This window comes from Numida meleagris, chromosome 6, assembly GCF_002078875.1.
Source record: "Numida meleagris isolate 19003 breed g44 Domestic line chromosome 6, NumMel1.0, whole genome shotgun sequence".
Taxonomy (NCBI): domain Eukaryota; kingdom Metazoa; phylum Chordata; class Aves; order Galliformes; family Numididae; genus Numida; species Numida meleagris.
In genome coordinates, this window is record NC_034414.1 from 41,944,471 (window position 1) to 41,961,444 (window position 16,974).

At 38.9% G+C, this 16,974-nt stretch overlaps 1 protein-coding gene across 9 annotated transcripts in view; it reads right to left on the reverse strand.

Annotated features, from left to right (window-relative positions):
• The window catches only part of CEP128 (centrosomal protein 128), a 96,536-nt gene extending 85,581 nt beyond the window's left edge, over nucleotides 1–10,955 (reverse strand). For 6 of the 9 annotated variants that reach the window (XR_002440370.1, XR_002440369.1, XM_021402506.1 and 3 more), the window contains exons 1-5: nucleotides 10,825–10,955; nucleotides 5,943–6,106; nucleotides 3,952–4,038; nucleotides 1,525–1,651; nucleotides 413–534 (exon numbers count right to left, since the gene is read on the reverse strand). Coding sequence is in view for 7 of the 9 variants with exons in the window: in XM_021402506.1 (XP_021258181.1) it covers nucleotides 413–534; nucleotides 1,525–1,651; nucleotides 3,952–4,038; nucleotides 5,943–6,092 (486 nt within the window). In the remaining 2 variants the exon portion in view is untranslated. The other 3 variants (XM_021402505.1, XM_021402504.1, XM_021402508.1) reach the window with 3 other exon arrangements.

Here is a 16,974-nt window from a genome sequence, read left to right on the forward strand (position 1 = left end):
GGACAAACATTTCCTGTTAATAAATGCCAGTACTAATGAGAAAAAGTTCTGCCCAGTTATATGTACTGCTAAAGAAAGATAACATGTAAAATTGCAAGTGACCAAGCAAAATACTGTGATGTTTTCAGAAACTACAATGTAAAGAAATTATTTTCATCCCTTTTGATATCACACCACCCATGTTTTTTTTAAATCTATAAAGTCAGAATTGTACAAATCTTCGTGACACAGATAGATACAAGAGATTACCATCTAATAAAAAACTGCATAGAACACAGAGAGAACACTTCATTGCTGAAACATCCTTAGCCTCACCATCGGAATAACTTCATTTGCCATAAATTCAAAGAGCCTGATAGCCACGTATTGTCTATTTGGGGAAAGCACTCTCATTAGCAACTCTCGTTAGTACCTGATTCAAATTATCAGCCTCGTTGACAAATCGAACACTTGCAGATCTAGACCTTCGATGTCTATTGCCCTGTGAGTCTCCATAATCCCTGAGAGGAGAAGTAGGCATAAAGTGGCGGGTCCCTTTACGTGATAAAAGATGAGGAGAAAAAGAAAAGACAAAATTTTGTACAGGAAATGTTTAATTTTGCTTTGGGAAAAACTTGTGCTTCATCTTGTGAATACAGATCACATTACAGGCAAACTACTGAAGTTATTTAAAATTCATGGACATACTTGTTTAGCTGTCCCCAGGATTCTTCTACAGTTGAAATATTGTTGTTATACACGGATGTATACACCCCAAAAATATTCATATATATATGTATATGTATATACACATACACAGGAAGGGTAGGGGGAGTAGGTAGATTATTTCCTCAGATTTTATTTGTTCAAGTAGTGGCTTCTCTTCTGCCTGGATTTACTAAAGCTTCAAACTACGTTACTTTAGAGTTTACATGAGGAAAAAAAGGAAATTTTAATGTTTTCTCCTAAAATGCATTTAATGCTATTTCTGAAATGCATATTCCACCCAAATACACATTTTCCTAAAAAAAAAAAATATATATATATATATAAATTTTCAGAGAGATGTACAAGAAAAATAGTATAACCTACAGAAAAGTACATCATATTACCTTTTCCTTTTCCACTGATTCTTGTATAATTTTACCTACATGTCCATAATCTGATGTATTTAAAATTTACATTTTCTTTTTGCTGTGAAGTAAGCTTCAGAAGCTACAATATTTTGGACTAACTTTAGCTTACATGTACCTACAACTCATGCAGCAGACAAGGCAGTTTTCTCCATGGAAGCTATCAATGGATTATTTAGATTTCTCAAGATACCAAAAAAAAAATACATAACGGAAAGCGATAGGCATTTACCAAGTAAACAACTGCTAAACTTAATATAGGTCTCTCAAATTTCTAAACTGAATTTCTTTGAAGAAACAAATGATAGCTCTTTATGTCAATATTTTATATATTTTTATTTCTAATTTCCTCATTCCATACAATAACAATATGACATAATTTAAGTACATTCAAGCACCTCAAGTATTTTACCTGACAGTGTTTCTCCATCCAGATCACTAGGGTATAAGCTTGAGAGAGAAGCACTTCTCATTCCAGAGTTTTGGGCTAGTCGTTGACTTTTTAACTGACCTATAGACTGTTCCAGTGTTTCTTTTAACTGCAAAGAAATCAATTTACTGAAATATAAACAAAGACATATACAATAGCATGCAAGTAATCTTAAGTCATTAAGATAATAAGAGCTCTTTTTAAGCCAAGTTTCACCACGAACTAAACCAAGAAAAGCTGCTATATCTCATATACATAATATTCTCCTAGCTCTAGTAAAACAAGTTTTCAACATTGGCAGTTTCAAATATTAAGTTTCTTAAAATATAGGTGCAACGCACCAGGAATACTCAAAAGAAAACAAGTATGGCTACTATAAGCCAACTTTGGTTTTAAGCCTCTCACTTTTATCACACCTTTATTTTAGATGTTTTGTGGACTTTATTTGTAGAGGATCATCTCTCCTCTCCTAACAGAGATATATATACACAGTGGTTAAATTGCTACTTTATTCTTCCAGAACTTAAGAGAGTTGGATGTCCTTCTGGGTGGCACTTTTTTTCCAAAGCTTAAAACACTGTTTTAAATCTTCTCCAAACCTTTTCAAGTTTGCTTAGGTTCTTTCTAAAGTGTTATGTTTTCATTATATAATTTTATCAGAACTCCATAATCTAAGATAAGCTAAAGCCAGATACTTTAGGATACAGGATCTCTTAAAGCTGTCTTAAAAAGACAGGTTTCATGAAGGAAAAATTAAGACAGTGCAAGTATATAACAAAAGATCACCTTTGTATTCAACAAGTCAATTAAAAAAATTCCAATACATGAAAATGCCAGAGGATCACAGAAAGAACAACAGTAACTCAGTCTTCAGATCTAACCTAACCCTGAAACAGACTAATCTTGGATCTCTAATAAAGATACATAAACTCTGAATCAAGCTACAAGTGATTAATTTGCATGTTTTACTCTGTCAGCACTAATTTTCATCTTATCAGTATGAAATGAGAGAGATCTAAAAAAAAAAAAAAAAAAACAACGAAGTAGTGACAGTGTCAAGAATTAACATTCTTTGGTTAAAAAGCTAGGTGTTTATTGTTATCAACACATATCAAGGTGCTTGTGTTACTTTAAAAAAAAGTTACTAACAGAATGAAGAGAGGGTAGTAAAAGAGAGATACTAAAAAGGCATGAGTTTGAACAAAATAGCCTTTATAGTCACTAATCAGAACTCTATTCCTTGATACTCCCTTATCTATCATATCACCGTTCAAATGAGAAATTCATTAAGGTTTTTTCTTAAATATCTATAATAGAAGAAAGAGTACTTTCTGATCCCAGCTAGTTCTTCACACAAATATATCACATTAGAAAATTCTGCTTCAAAAAGGGAGCAGAAACTCAGAGAAATATATATATATTATTTTTTACTAATCAGATGGTATTTTCTTTAGTACTTAAAACACAAGTAGACAGTTAGTCCCCAGATTTCTCTTCAACTTGAGTCAAAATCAAAAGTCACCTAACGTAACAGAGAATAACAAGCTTAAAAGTAAAAATGTTTGAGTGATGTCTCACATTGATGTTTCCTAATAGAAAACCCTTCCAGAATAATGATACTGAACTAGATTTAGAATCAGCATTTATTAAAAACGATGTTAAATGGGTTCAGTTCCCACCAGAAATTCTACAAATTCAATAACTAAGAAAAGATTATAAAGACACAGTGTTCAAATAAGAAAAACGTTATTAGAGACAACTTAATAATCCCAATTGCTTCCATGAAAACCTTGTGCCTACTGAACAAGAAAGAAACTGTCGGGAGGGGAGAAGCCTTTTTTCTTTCTTTCCTATAGATCTGGGACTTCCTCTCTTCCCTTCACTTCCCTGTATGAAATAATACTGCCTAGAATCTATGTTTCAAGGCAGCACTCGTTGCAGTTTGTTTGAAACAAAGTTATAAACCCCTCTTGCCCTATTGGGATTAATTTATTTTATAATCTCTGTTCAGACACCTGCTTACAAACTTGTAGAACCCTGGTATTTACGAGAACTTCTATTCTGAAATTTAGAGAAAGCTGGTTGGTAGATTAAGAAGCAATTGCAGAATCACAGAAAAACTACTGACGCAAAAAGGTACATGTCCTATTTGCACAGTGTACTTGCCATACTATCATACCACAACATAAACTGCTTGGAGTCCATAAACCAGAAAAGTAATAAAGTTTCAAAAACTGCTAGAGTTTCATTATATAATATACCACTGTAGTTTGGCTTTGACTGCTCAAATAACTATGAAAAATTAACAACATCTACTTAACTCTTGATAAATTCTGCCCATCACTGCCAAGTTTTCAACTTTGAACAGGAAAAAAAGATTTAAGATAAGATAAACTGAAAGTTACTCACAATTGCTATTGCTTCTGTTTGCTCCTTGTTGTATTCTCTGTATTGCCCCAGCAAATGGTCAACATGTCTCAGGTTTCTGTTGGTATCCTTAAAAAAAAGTTTGAGGAAGAAAAGTCAAATAGGAACCACCAACAATCTAACATTACTGTTGTCTTTATTATTCCCGATTTATGAATAAGAAGTTTTTTTCCTTAAAGGGTCTAAGCATTGAAAAATTCCAAATCCTATTCAAGTAGTCAGAATCTGAAAAAGAACAGAGAAGCTAAATGAACAAAATACAATGTGGGGTTTTTTTTGTTGTTGTTTTGTTTTTAAACAGCACACCAGTAAGGACTTAGCTTCAGACAAAAAAAAAAAAAGTGTACATTTTCAGCCACTCACCAGAAAAAATATTTTTATACAGAGATCTTAAAGTAACTTACTTCTATTTTGCTGGCAAAATAGAGAAATAAATTCCTGAAGATCAGTATATTTATCTACGGTAAGGAAGTTCACCAAGCAGACAAGAGAAAGCAGAGATATAGCAGATACTCTAAAGCCACACTTAAAACCTTTCATGAAGAAGTCAAAGAAAACATTATTAAGGCTCTTAGGTGACATTTTCTTGATGGCAGCAAATCAGCACCCTATTTAAAAGGCAATAACTGTTAATGTATACATATTTTCTTAAAGTTTATTGCAAGATTACACAGCCCCCAAGACTATCTTTACCTACAGCATGGATAGCATTTGTCACAGCTTATAACAAACCATAAAATTATACAATAATGGGAAGGAATGCCAAGTTAAAGATGACTGAGTCGAGACACATATATTGTATTCTTTACTGTGGGGCAACTTGACCAAAATCCCATCATTTAGTTTATATAACAGTTTCATGGCAGCTTAAGATGTCTTCAGCCAGACTGCTGCAGTCCTACCCTCCTCTTCAGCACAATTTTTCTACACAGTGAATCCTGTAACCAGATGAAGAATGGGACGATCAGGTGGCAGGTCTGCTGAGAAGCCATTAGCTTAAAATCAGATTCCCAGAAGAGTAGCTAGAAAGAGGTTAGACTGGAACACAAAGATCCCAAAGAGAGTGTTTAAAAAAATACTGCCATATTACATTTTTATTAACTCATAACTTTCTAGCTTGCTGATCATTTTTCAGCCAAGAAGCTCTGAAGTTTAAACTCACTATTGAATACAAATTTTTCTCTTTTCATGTATTAAATATCTGTATATATATTTATTTATTTATTGCAGGTCAAACAATAATTAAGCACAAGCAATAATGCACAAGTCCACCTCTTCCAAGTTCTTAGAACTTTTGGCTAGAACAGGGATTCTCACCACAAGGTTATTTCTTCCATACTGATGAATGTGAATCACTTCAAGTGATATATGATGACAAGATAGTTAAACAGCTCCTCCTACATGCAAAATAGATTCAGAAACCTGCTCTCCTGTCTTCACTGAAGAAGCAGGAATTAGAAGAACGCTCTTTCCTGCTCAGGTGTGGATCCATTCTAAGTTTATAAATATTGCTTCTCACTGTGCTGTTCCATACCTAGAAGTTATTTGTGTTTTTTTTCCTCTGTTATGAGGAATAGACCAGACCACCTACCTGTTTTCTTTACTTTGAACTTGGAAATTGTACATTGTAAAAGATGAGGCTGGAATTTTGCACTACAAAACTCAACATCACTTGTAATTATGTGAAAAGGTTTTTGGCATTATTCAGTTTGCTAATTTTATTAACAGTATTGTCAAACACATCATTGTTTCTAACAATATTCTATTATCCTTTCATACTGTTGTTATTCCACACAGCATCAAGCCACCTAATTTCACCTCAGAGGCAATACAATCAGTTACATAAAACCTTTTGGTTTACACAGAAAGCAATGTTTCCCATCACTACAATACATTGCACAACTTCAGAAGTGAAAATTTTACTTTTCTTTACAAACTGTTTATATACTTTAAAACAGTATTTTGTAAGCAACCTGTAAAGTGCTTGCTAACGTATGAATCTTCTCTGTAACTTCTTCAGCACCATAGTTCCGAGCTCTGTTGTGGGATGCCCTCCTCAGAGGCGGCCACCTTCCAATTCGAGCCCTAAAAAAGTTGTCTGAATCACTGGATGAATCTGCCATCAGTATCTTGAAACCTAGGTTGCAAGACCAGAAAATGAACATCAAATCCTGATTGTAACTGAACAAATTCAAGCCATACAACATTCCCAAAGCAACTTCATAGACTACTCAGACTTATACATTAGCAGGATGTACTTCAGAGGCACATCTACCAACTGTTCCTCAGTTATTATCACACCATGAAGTAGAGGCCAACATGCAAGAAGGAGACCCCTTTTGGACAGAATGGATGTATTCTCAACACTGCTAGGTATTCAGTACCCAAGCAAAGATCACAGCTGAAAGCAAATTCTCCCTGTAAAACATAGAATACAGACATCAGGAGAGCAGAACAATGGATGAAGCCCCCAAGTGGCCAGGCAGTTGGAGACTGATCTTTGTAGGCTCCATTCAACCAAACTATTCTATCAGAATCATTCTCCTCTTGCCTCACACTAATTTCTAAGCTATATTCAGATTGGCTGTGCTCAAAGTATAAAACTGATTGTGTGAAGTAAGTCTAAGAAGCAATATCTTTAACAGCTCAAGAATTCAAGACATTATGACAGAAGGCAAATGCAAAGTCTTTAAAAGAAGGGAAAGCAGAGAAAACTGGGGCCAAAAATGACACACTAATAAGCTTAATTTTAATATGTAGAAAAAAAGACTAAAGTAGGCTATTTTAAGTTTCTAGCAAAATAGCTTTTCTCAAAAAAAAATGCAATGTATGAGTTGATATCAAATCAGTTGAGCTAATAATGAGTAACTAGAGTTTGTTAAACAGGGAAGAGGCAGTAGCGGTAACTTTTAAACAAATAAAGCAGTAAACATTCATAACATTTACAAAATTAAGCTAAAGAAACATGAATCAAATTAAGCTTTAATAAAATGGAAATGAAGTGGTTGAACATCAGAACTCATAGAGAAGTTGCATCACATAGAACAATATCAAGTGAGAACCTACAGTAAATCTACTACATATTTTCTTTAAATGACCTGATAATAGAATGGAATTTCTTTATTACATTTGCACAAGTTTATAGATGATGGCAGAAGAAACAGAGGAATATAAAACAATGTTTGGGAGCTATAGTAATCCAAGTTCAATATGCATCAATGATGTAATGTTCTAAAAAGGAAAATCCAACACCCTAGAAGATGACAAAAAAAAGCTACTTTCATAAACTGTGAAATACTACTACTTTTACCCAGCTTTCATTCAGCATAACCCTACTAATGTGTTGAGGTTGTGGCAATTTGCTTGAATCAAAAATAATCTGAGGTAGAAAAGATAAGGCTTGTGAGGAAAGAATGGGGATTAAGAATGGCAGAGTAGAGGAGGGAGGATTGGAAGAAGAAATTGTTAAAAGCTAGGGTCAGTAATGACTGCTGTAGTAAAGTCAACTAGTAACTGATCAAAACTGCAACCCTGTAAAAGTAGGTTAAGACAGACCTTTTTTTCTTAAATTATTACACAGTCCAGCAGTTTGCCTAGAGTTCGTAGAGTCACCATCACTGAGACTTGTGCTAATAACATCTGTCTGAATGTAGGTATTGTGGGGAAAAAGAAAAAAAAATGACAAGCTTCTGAATTCCTTTTGGTCCTGTGGTAGATACAAGAAAAGCCATAGTAAAATATTATTCTTCTAGCCACTAAAACAGAAGTTCCCTAAAGAAACCATGGATGAGATTTAACACTTATGCTGTGTTTTAGATACAGGCCACTTGATGTTTCTCCAGAGTCTTATTTAAAAGGATATAAATTTGTGTCTGCTAGACTTGGATAGAAACTTTTTGAACATGAAAGGAGAGTAAATCAATGTAACTCGCTTCTGCTTAAGTACACCAATATTCCTCACAGCTGTTTTCTGAAGTGAGGAATTTATCTCATCCTCGCTCCCCTTATCTCACTAAAGCACACTCTTACTGGCTGTATCAGCAATCACTATTGCAGTACGTCTCATTCTAGTCAGATGAAATGAAGTCTAAACGAGGCTAAGCAAGCATGAACACTGAGCACTGGGAAAAAGGGAATACTGGATAATTTCAAAGAGATAAAAAGAAAAGAAATAAAGCACAGGTAGTAATAACAGTGTGAAATAATTTTAATTTTTACTGTAATGTCTCGCTAATCGCTATATTAAGCTGTGCTTTCCCCGTCAATCTTTACTGAAAACTCACACAGACAACAGCACAATCCATCACACACATCTAGCACACAAACCACTTGTATCACTGATAAGCATAAAAAAAAAAACCTTATCTCAAAAAAAAAATTTATCACCTACTTTGTAGCAATTCTTAATTTCTCTATAATTGCACAGTCAGTTCTCAGGGCTAATTTTTTTTTTTCCTGCTCTTGCCCATTACACACAAGAAGCAGCACAATCACTCAAAACCCAGTAAGCAATGGATTCAACAACCAGTTTCCTCAAATTAACATTTTCAGTTTCAAAGCAGTTTGTGAAAATATTTTTAAGACACCAAGCAATGAAGAGATGCTATTAATGGCCATGCTAAAAATAAAGCACAAGATCAGCCCTACAAGAGATCAGAAACCCAGCCCTGAGTCATTAATCCAAGGGAATCTACTCGATCTGTCCACAGGCCTTTTTACCACCGTATTTCACTTATCTTTCTTACATTTGAAGCACATTCATTTTTAATAATCATAGCAAATGGTTGATGGTCTGTACCTGGCTTATTTTATCTCAACTACAAAGTCATAGTAAGTGTTGTTTCAACAAATTTGATTCTTCAGAACTGCAGTTCACAGAAAGCAAATTCTCGTTTCCTCCCTAAATATGCAGAAAAGAACATTACATTTACTCTGTATGTAGAATATCACACAGAAGTATCTCCTGAGTTGAAGAAAACTAACCTTACATTATGCAATTTATACAGCTTGTCTGGGAGCTGAACAGCTCCAAGAGAAAGATTAAGCTTAACTCTGACTTCCATGAGGTCATATTTCTTTCTAGACCAAAGAGCCCAAAAAATAGCAACTTTCACAACATTATCAGTTTGACATTAGTGAAAAGGGGCTTCTTAAGGATATCTGCATAGAGAGAAAACATGTCAAAACACTCTTGATCAGCTCAGCATTCTAATTCACTATAGGACCAAATGGGATAAGCCAGCAGAATCCCAAAGGTTAGTTATTGAATCTCAGCTGATAGGAACTAAATTATTTGAATTTTCCCAAAATCAAAAGCAACTGGGTCTCTGCACACAGTTCTATACGTACCTCTAGTTAGACGAATATGGGAACTCGTGGCAGAAGAGAGAAAGGCATTGATAAAACGTAATGAAAAGTAGTAATTGACCGATGTGCTGAAAATATAACTCTGAGAAGTGCCTCAATCATAAGATCCAAAATCAGAACAGCTACGTCACCGAAGAGAACAAAAGAGAAATGAAGATTTACAGTAACAGAATCAATGGGGTTGTCTTCAGCTGACCAAAATTAGCTCGTTAAGGTACATACTGGCTAAGGTACTAAAGAAAGGGCAGTAAATGACAGAAACCTAACAGGAAACACTACACAGACTTGAAGAAAATTTTCCATTTATAGTTGAGTAGCATTACTCACCCCTTGTTATCATAAGCAACCTTAGAGGAACTGTAGGCACTTTTAAGTTGGAGAAGTATCACTTCATATAAAGCAACATCCTCATTTTTAAAGGAATTATAGAAGTTTTATTTTAGGTAAAAAATAAAATCATACAGAGTAGAAATTTGTACAAATATTCTGTGAGGATGTTTGCTGTATTAATTTAAACCAGAAGAGTATTATCACTTTTTCCAAAAACCTGCGCTGATTGCAGCTCACAACCATACAACCTACATGACAGTTAGTATCGTTTGTGGGTGGTTTTGCTTTTTATTTTGGTCTTTTAGTGTTCGGTTAGTTTACCTAGGCAGGTCGTAACATTTCTTGCAGTAAGAAACACAGCAGTGTTCAGCAGGTGCTGTCCCGGTTAGCACACAGTGCGCCTGCCTATTCCACCAGGGACGTTCTTGCTGAGAGACCCGCAGGGCACAGCAGCACGATGCGCAGCTGGCAGCCTCAAGCGAGCAGATGAGTTAGGCACACACAGCCTGACTACTTCCCAAGCGCTTCTATTTGTTTATCCCCACGTACGCTAGTCCATCACTAGGTAACTGATTGGTAAAGCCGTAAGTGAAGACTTATAGTTAAGGGTGAACCAGATAAGGACTGAGAGCAGTTCCAGAAAAGGACAGCACGATACCTTTTCTTGTAGTGCTTCTGTTTGCGCCAAAAGCTTTCGGATACCTGATGCCACAAGGAGCATCGTGCTTCCAGGCCACGTTTATAATCAACACGTGACACCATATTCCCTGAACTCTTCAACACCACCGAGAACGATTCTTTCATACCGTCCGCACCAAACACACGTAACCTAGCTTTACTGATACTCGATCCCACCCCTGAGGGTCCCCGGCCGCCCTAACTCCTCGCCCCGCGCACGCACTGCAGTACAGCGCCGGGCATAGCGCCGGGCATAGCGCCGCTCGTGCCCCTACAATCCTGCGGGCCGCCCTGCTTCCCCAGGCCCCGCAATGGCCCCACAGGAGCAAACCGCCCCATCGCCGCGCAGGGCAGCGCCTCCCCCACGCGCCACTAGCAGCACAAGGCACAGCCCGCAGCCCTCACCGCGCCGCCGCCTGAGCCCCACCTCCCCGGAGCGCAGCTGGCCCCTTCCCCACGAAAGCTTCCCACCCTCCTCACCTGCCGCTATGGCAACTTGAACTAGCCGCCTTGACACCGACGGTCAGAGCCGCCTTCCGGGAGCCTGGGCACTCCGCGAAGCTACCATGGGACTCGTAGTCCTCAAGTTGCAGTCCGGCCGCGGGGAAGGAAGAACGGAGGACTTCAACTCCCAAGAAGCCTTGCGAGGCAGCCGGACGAGGCGGACGGCGGACACTCACAGGAGGAATCACTGGAGGCCAGGCTCCGCCCCTCCGGGAGCCGTTGGCTCTTCTGAGGCCGAAGCCGTGTCAGCGGGTAGCCGGCGGGCAGCAGGCCCCAGTGGGTTCCCCTTGCTTCTGGCGGCAGCCGCTACGGCAGGGTGCAGTCCTTGATGTACAGCGGTGCTTATAAAAGTGTTTAAAAGATACACCTTTACAAAATGCACGTTAACGTTTACAAACATTTACGTTTGCCAAACGTAACATAAATAAACAAAAAGAGAACAAACAAAAGCTGTGGCTCTGATGAAGCAGGTGAATGCTCTGTACATTGTGTGCAGGAGGAGGCTGGAAGCCTGGCTGATTCACTGAGCAAATGAGTGCGTGAGCTGCCAGCAGGCTGTGTGTCTCGCAAGGAAGGCACAACCTTCCTTCTCCCTCAACTTTTTCACACTTGTGTCTTTGAGCCAGGCACCTCACTGTTCACAAATGCTGCATCTGCTACCTGTGTGCAGTGAAAAGGAGCAAAATGTCATGGACTGCTGTGCCAAAAAGCCTTTAAGAGAAATGAAATAACATGGACGTTAAATGCGACTGCATAGAATTGCTACAGAACACCATTTCAGTTTGGGAGGATAACATGCGAGAAATTAATGATTTAAATGTGCATACTAAGCTAAAGAAGTTGTTTAACTTTTCAAGCACAAAACATTTTTATATTGTTATATGAAATAAAAAATATGTATCTCAGCATTTCTGTTATCTAGAGTTCTGTGTTCCAAGAGTCACCTTACAGTGATTGCTTTTAGAGAGGCCAGCATGGTCTTTCTCTCCTTAAGGTTAGTGGCTGGTTGTTTAGTGTTCTTGTTCCCTGCTTGAGCAGGTGGGTAGGACCAGGTGACCTCCAGACATCCCTTCAAACCTCAATTGTTCTGTGATTCTGCTGTCCTTTCTTAATGCAAAGACACAGCTTTCATAGTTCTCGACTAATGGCTCAAACGCAAGAGATAGCTCCATATCAGTATTCTCTCTGAATATTCTTAGAATTGACAGACCGCAGGCTTTACACAGCAGTACCTCCTAGTTAGTCTTCAGCCAACTGAGAGCTTCATTTTTCTTTCATATGTTTTTTTTCCCCATGAAATAATGAAACAGGAGAAACACAAAAGTTTCTTAAATCCTATAACCATAAAGTTCCATAACTTCCTGCTCTTAAAGTTGGAGATAAATTGGTTATACACACATGAATCTTCAAGAACCTAGAATAACATACTTTCGTGTAGCTATTTGACACTCAGTCTAGAGACTGGTGCTGTGTCAAAGCAGCATCTCTAACACTGTATTTCTTTTTTTTCTGACGGAACAATAATTATTTTAGTTACTGAAATTAGAAACAGGTAGTATCTGGCACACCTTGCATGTGTCTAGAATGTGTGGATTAATAAGAGGAAAAGTCTTTATTTTACTCTTTACTCAATAATCTCCCTATTTTCAGTACTTCCTCATTCATGTATTACAAGATTTAACTGTTGATATTTTGTAATCCCTTTGGGAGTGCATGTAGAATGCACATGTAGAGCAATTAGAGCTAATTGCTTCTTTGGAAGAACCTGTTGTGGTTTATCTGATTTGCATATAAGCCATATAATGAGTGCAAAGATGCCCAAGATACTGTATCAGATCTGGCAATAAAGAGTAATCTTATTTTTAAATAAATTCACTGCCACAAAAATGTAATTCTGAGCCTTGCAGTATTGACATATGCACAGGATGAGCTACCATGCCTGTCACTAGAGGGAGCATCTGTAACAGTGGGAACATATTCTTTGTCAATGTTTGTCATGGTTAAAGTAACAGGGACTGGAAAGGAGAGAGTTGGAAAAGCACAAGGAAAAAAAGAAATTCGATATACTGCAGATTTACAAGAGATTGTTTTGTCTCATGTATTTTTTAGGATTGGAACAATATTCATTGGAACAGTGATTCATTGTTGAAAACCTCATCATTTCTTTATAGTGAGGGCATACAGGATTTTGAATGTCTGTTTCAAGAGTTCTGTATATAATTGTACATATGTATACGTATGTATATGTATATAATATATATAATTGAACATGTATATGTGTACAAGTGTGGGTGATACTTTTAATACATTATTTAAGTATAGAAGACGGGAACTTTTGTTTATATTTTACATGGGATGGCAAGTTGCTAGTCAATGCGAAGTGTTAATTGCCATCAGTTTTCAGAACTGGTGTGGTCAAAACTACTGATTATTGATCCTTTCTACATTCTAAAATACTCGCAGTCTTCCCTAAGCTAAACAGTGCTCTTCCACCATTCCTTTAGTATGGATCATGCCTCTAAAACCTTCAATTTTCTTTACTATCCACTGAATAATCCTCACTTTTTCTACTTCTGTCTTGGCATTTAGTGCCCAAAACCAGATAAAGTACTGAAGACAACTCTATAAATGCAAAGAGGAATAATGGCATAATATTTTATTTTTTCGGACATCCAGAAGGTGTCTTCTTGCATGTAGTGACTTGCATTTTCCTCTTCTGGTTAAGCTATCAAATTCATTTTAAAAATATGATCTAGAGTTTACAGACCTCCCTACCCTGGGGCCATATGTAGCTTTGCAAACATACTTTTGGTTTCACCATTCACCAGCTTGTTAAGGAAAACACTGGCCAGAAAGACCAGAATGTGTCTAGGGGAAGTCAGAGCATGGCTGGAAGGGTGCATCCCCCTTGTCTGGGTATCAGAGCAGCAGAGCAGGCCAATAGCAGGGACAATATCACCACTCCAACCAGGAACAGGGCAGCTGGGGGCACAGGGGCAGCCCCAGCCCCAAGCATCAGGCACCTGCCTGGGTGCAAGAACTTTCTGGGCCAGGATGAGACATCAGCCTGGATAGCTGGCCTGGTTCACTGAGACCCAAGTTTGGATTCCCAGGCCTGTGCTGACATGGAGCCCTGGGGCCAGCACAGAGGGTGCACAGTGATAAAGCAGAGAGATTGGCCAGGGCAGAGCCCTGACAGGGTGAAACAAATAAGCTCTGACTGCAGACCTCTAGCTGGCAAGCATCTTACTTCTACTTATGTGAGAGACTACAATGTCACTTCAGTCAGATCATAACTTTTCTGAGGGCTAAACTAGTGCCTGTGAAATCACCCTGTGGTTAGCAACAGTCCTTTTCTCTGAAAACTCTTAGTGTTCTGAACATGGAAGCCCAAGTCTCAGGGCCCTGGAAGAAATGCACCCAGACTTGGGTCTCTCCTGAGGCTGAAATCACATCTTTTGTCCTATTTTTTTCCAAGACTATCAGGCCTTGAATTAAAGGAATCCAATGCTTCTGACAGTCAGAGTTCAAGTCCAGAAACCATACATTAAAAAGTACCTGGCACTAGAAATCTACTCAGAACATCTACAACTTCAGTACCAGCCTTCACAGAATCACAGAATTGTAGGGGTTGAAAGGGACCTCAAGAGACCATCAAGTCCAAGCCCCCTGCTAAAGCAGGTACCCTACAACAGGTTGCACAGGTGGGCATCCAGGCGAGTCTTGAATATCTCCATAGAAGGAGATTCCACAACTCCTCTGGGCAACCTGTTCCAGTGCTCTGTCACCCTTACTGTAAAGAAGATCTTCTGCATATTAGTATGGAACTTCCTATGTTCAAGTTTAAGGCCATTACTCCTTGTTGTATCGCTGCACACCACTGAGAAGAGCCTGGCCTCATCCATTTGCCTCCCACATCCCTTTAGATATTTATAAACATTTATCAGATTCCCTCTCAGTTTTCTTTTCCCCAGGCTGAGCAGACCCAGATTACTCAGCCTTTCCTCGCATGGGAGATGCTCCAGGTCCTTAATCACCTTTGTGGCCCTCCACTGGACTCCTTCTAGGAGATTCCTGTCTTTTTTGAACTGAGGAGCACAGAATTGCACACAGTAGTCTAAATATGGCTTCACCAGGGCAGAGTAGAGGGGGAAGATTGCCTCCCTCAACTGACTGGCTACACTCTTTTTAATGCATCCCAGGATACCATTGGCTTTCTTGGCCACAAGAGCACACTACTGGCTGATGGCCAACCTGTTGTCCACCAGGACCCCCAGGGTCTTCTCTGCAGAGCTCATCTCTAGCAGATCATCCCCTAACCTGTACTGATGCATATGGTTATTCCTCCCCAGATGCAAGACTCTACACTTGCTCTTGTCAAACCTCATCAGGTTCCTCTCTGCCCAACTCTCCAGTCTGTCCAGGTCTTGTTGAGTGGTAGCACAGCTATGTAGGTATGTCAGCCAATCCTCCCAGCTTTGTATCATCAGCAAACCTGCTGACTGCAGACTCTATCCCTTCATCCAGGTCACTGATGAAGATGTTGAAAAAGAACAGACCCAAAGCAAACCCCTTGGGAGCACTGCTAGTTACAGGCCTCCAACCAGACTCTGCACCACTGATGACAACCCTCTGAGCTCGGCCAGTCAGCCAGTTCTCAATTCACATCACCATCCACTCACCTATCCCACATTTTCTAAGTTTCATAACAAGGATATTGTGGGAGACATTGTCAAACACCTCGCTGAAGTCTAGGTACACAATATCCACTGCTCTCTCCCCAACTATCCAGCCAGGACTGACACCAGAGAAGGCAATCCAGTTGTTCAAGCATGATTTCCCCTCAGTGTATCCATGTTGACTACTCCTGATAACCTTCTTCACTTCCAATTGCTTAGAGATGACGTCCAAAACAAGTTGTTCCATCACCTTTCTAGGGTCAGAGGTGTAGCTGATTCACCTGTAGTTTCCTGGATTTTCCTTCTTGCCCTTTTTGAAGACTGGAGTGACATTCGCTATCCTCCAGTCTTCAGGCACCTCTGCTGTTTGCCAGGACCTTTCAAAGATGATAGAGAGCAGTTCAGCAGTCGCCTCTACCAGTTCTCTCAGCACACATTGGTGCATCCCATTGGGGCCTATGGATATGTGTGCACTGATTTTGGCTAGATGCTCTCTGACCAGATACACCTCAACCAATGGAAAGTCTCCCTCTTACCTCCAGGCTCTGGGATTCCTGAAGGCTGGTCTTAGTAATAAAGACTGCAGCAAAGAAGACATTCAGAATCTCTGCCTTCTCAGTGTCCCCTGTTACCAAGGCACCCACTTCATTTAGTAAGGGACCCACATTTTCCCTAGTCTTCCTTTTGCTGTTGACATACCTAAAAAAACCCTTTCCTGTTATCCTTTACCTCCTTTACAAGGTTTAATTTTTAGAGGGCCTTTCCCTTCCTTGTTGGATCTCTACAGGGCCTGACAACATTCCTACATTCTTCCCAGGTGGACAGGCCCTTTTTCCACATTTCATGGACCTTCTTTTCTTTCAGTTTATCCATGAGTTCCTTGCCCATCCACACAGGCTTCTTGCCACCTCGTCTTTGCCATTTCTCTGCCCTACAGTCATTCATAGTTGATACTTTTTATCTATTAGTAATAGCTGGGAAGATATTTATTCCTTCCATTAACACTTTCTGGACTACTGCGGTTGCCATGGAGCAGCGACATACTGAAGTTTCAAGTACCAGTTCTTGTTTGCTTACTTTTCTTTCCACCAGATGAAATGTAATTTGAATTACTTTGCCTTAGTGACAGAGGAATGAAACAATGTAGCCATCCTCAAATTTAAGAGCCTGGAGAAGAATTACAATGGATAGATAACAGAGAGTAGTTTATTAGTAAAGGTAAGTAACATAAGGGTATCTTTCGTACACAAAATGAGTAAGTATGATTGGATTTATGCAAACCTACTGAAATGACTCAAATCATGACGTACTCATCTGTCCACCAATAAAATTATTATTCTTTTGCTTAGTCCACAAAAAGTAGTACATAAAAAGTAACACTGAACTCAGAATAAAAGTGAGGGACAGTTTGCAAGAGAGCGCTCACAAGAGGTTACAAAATATCACT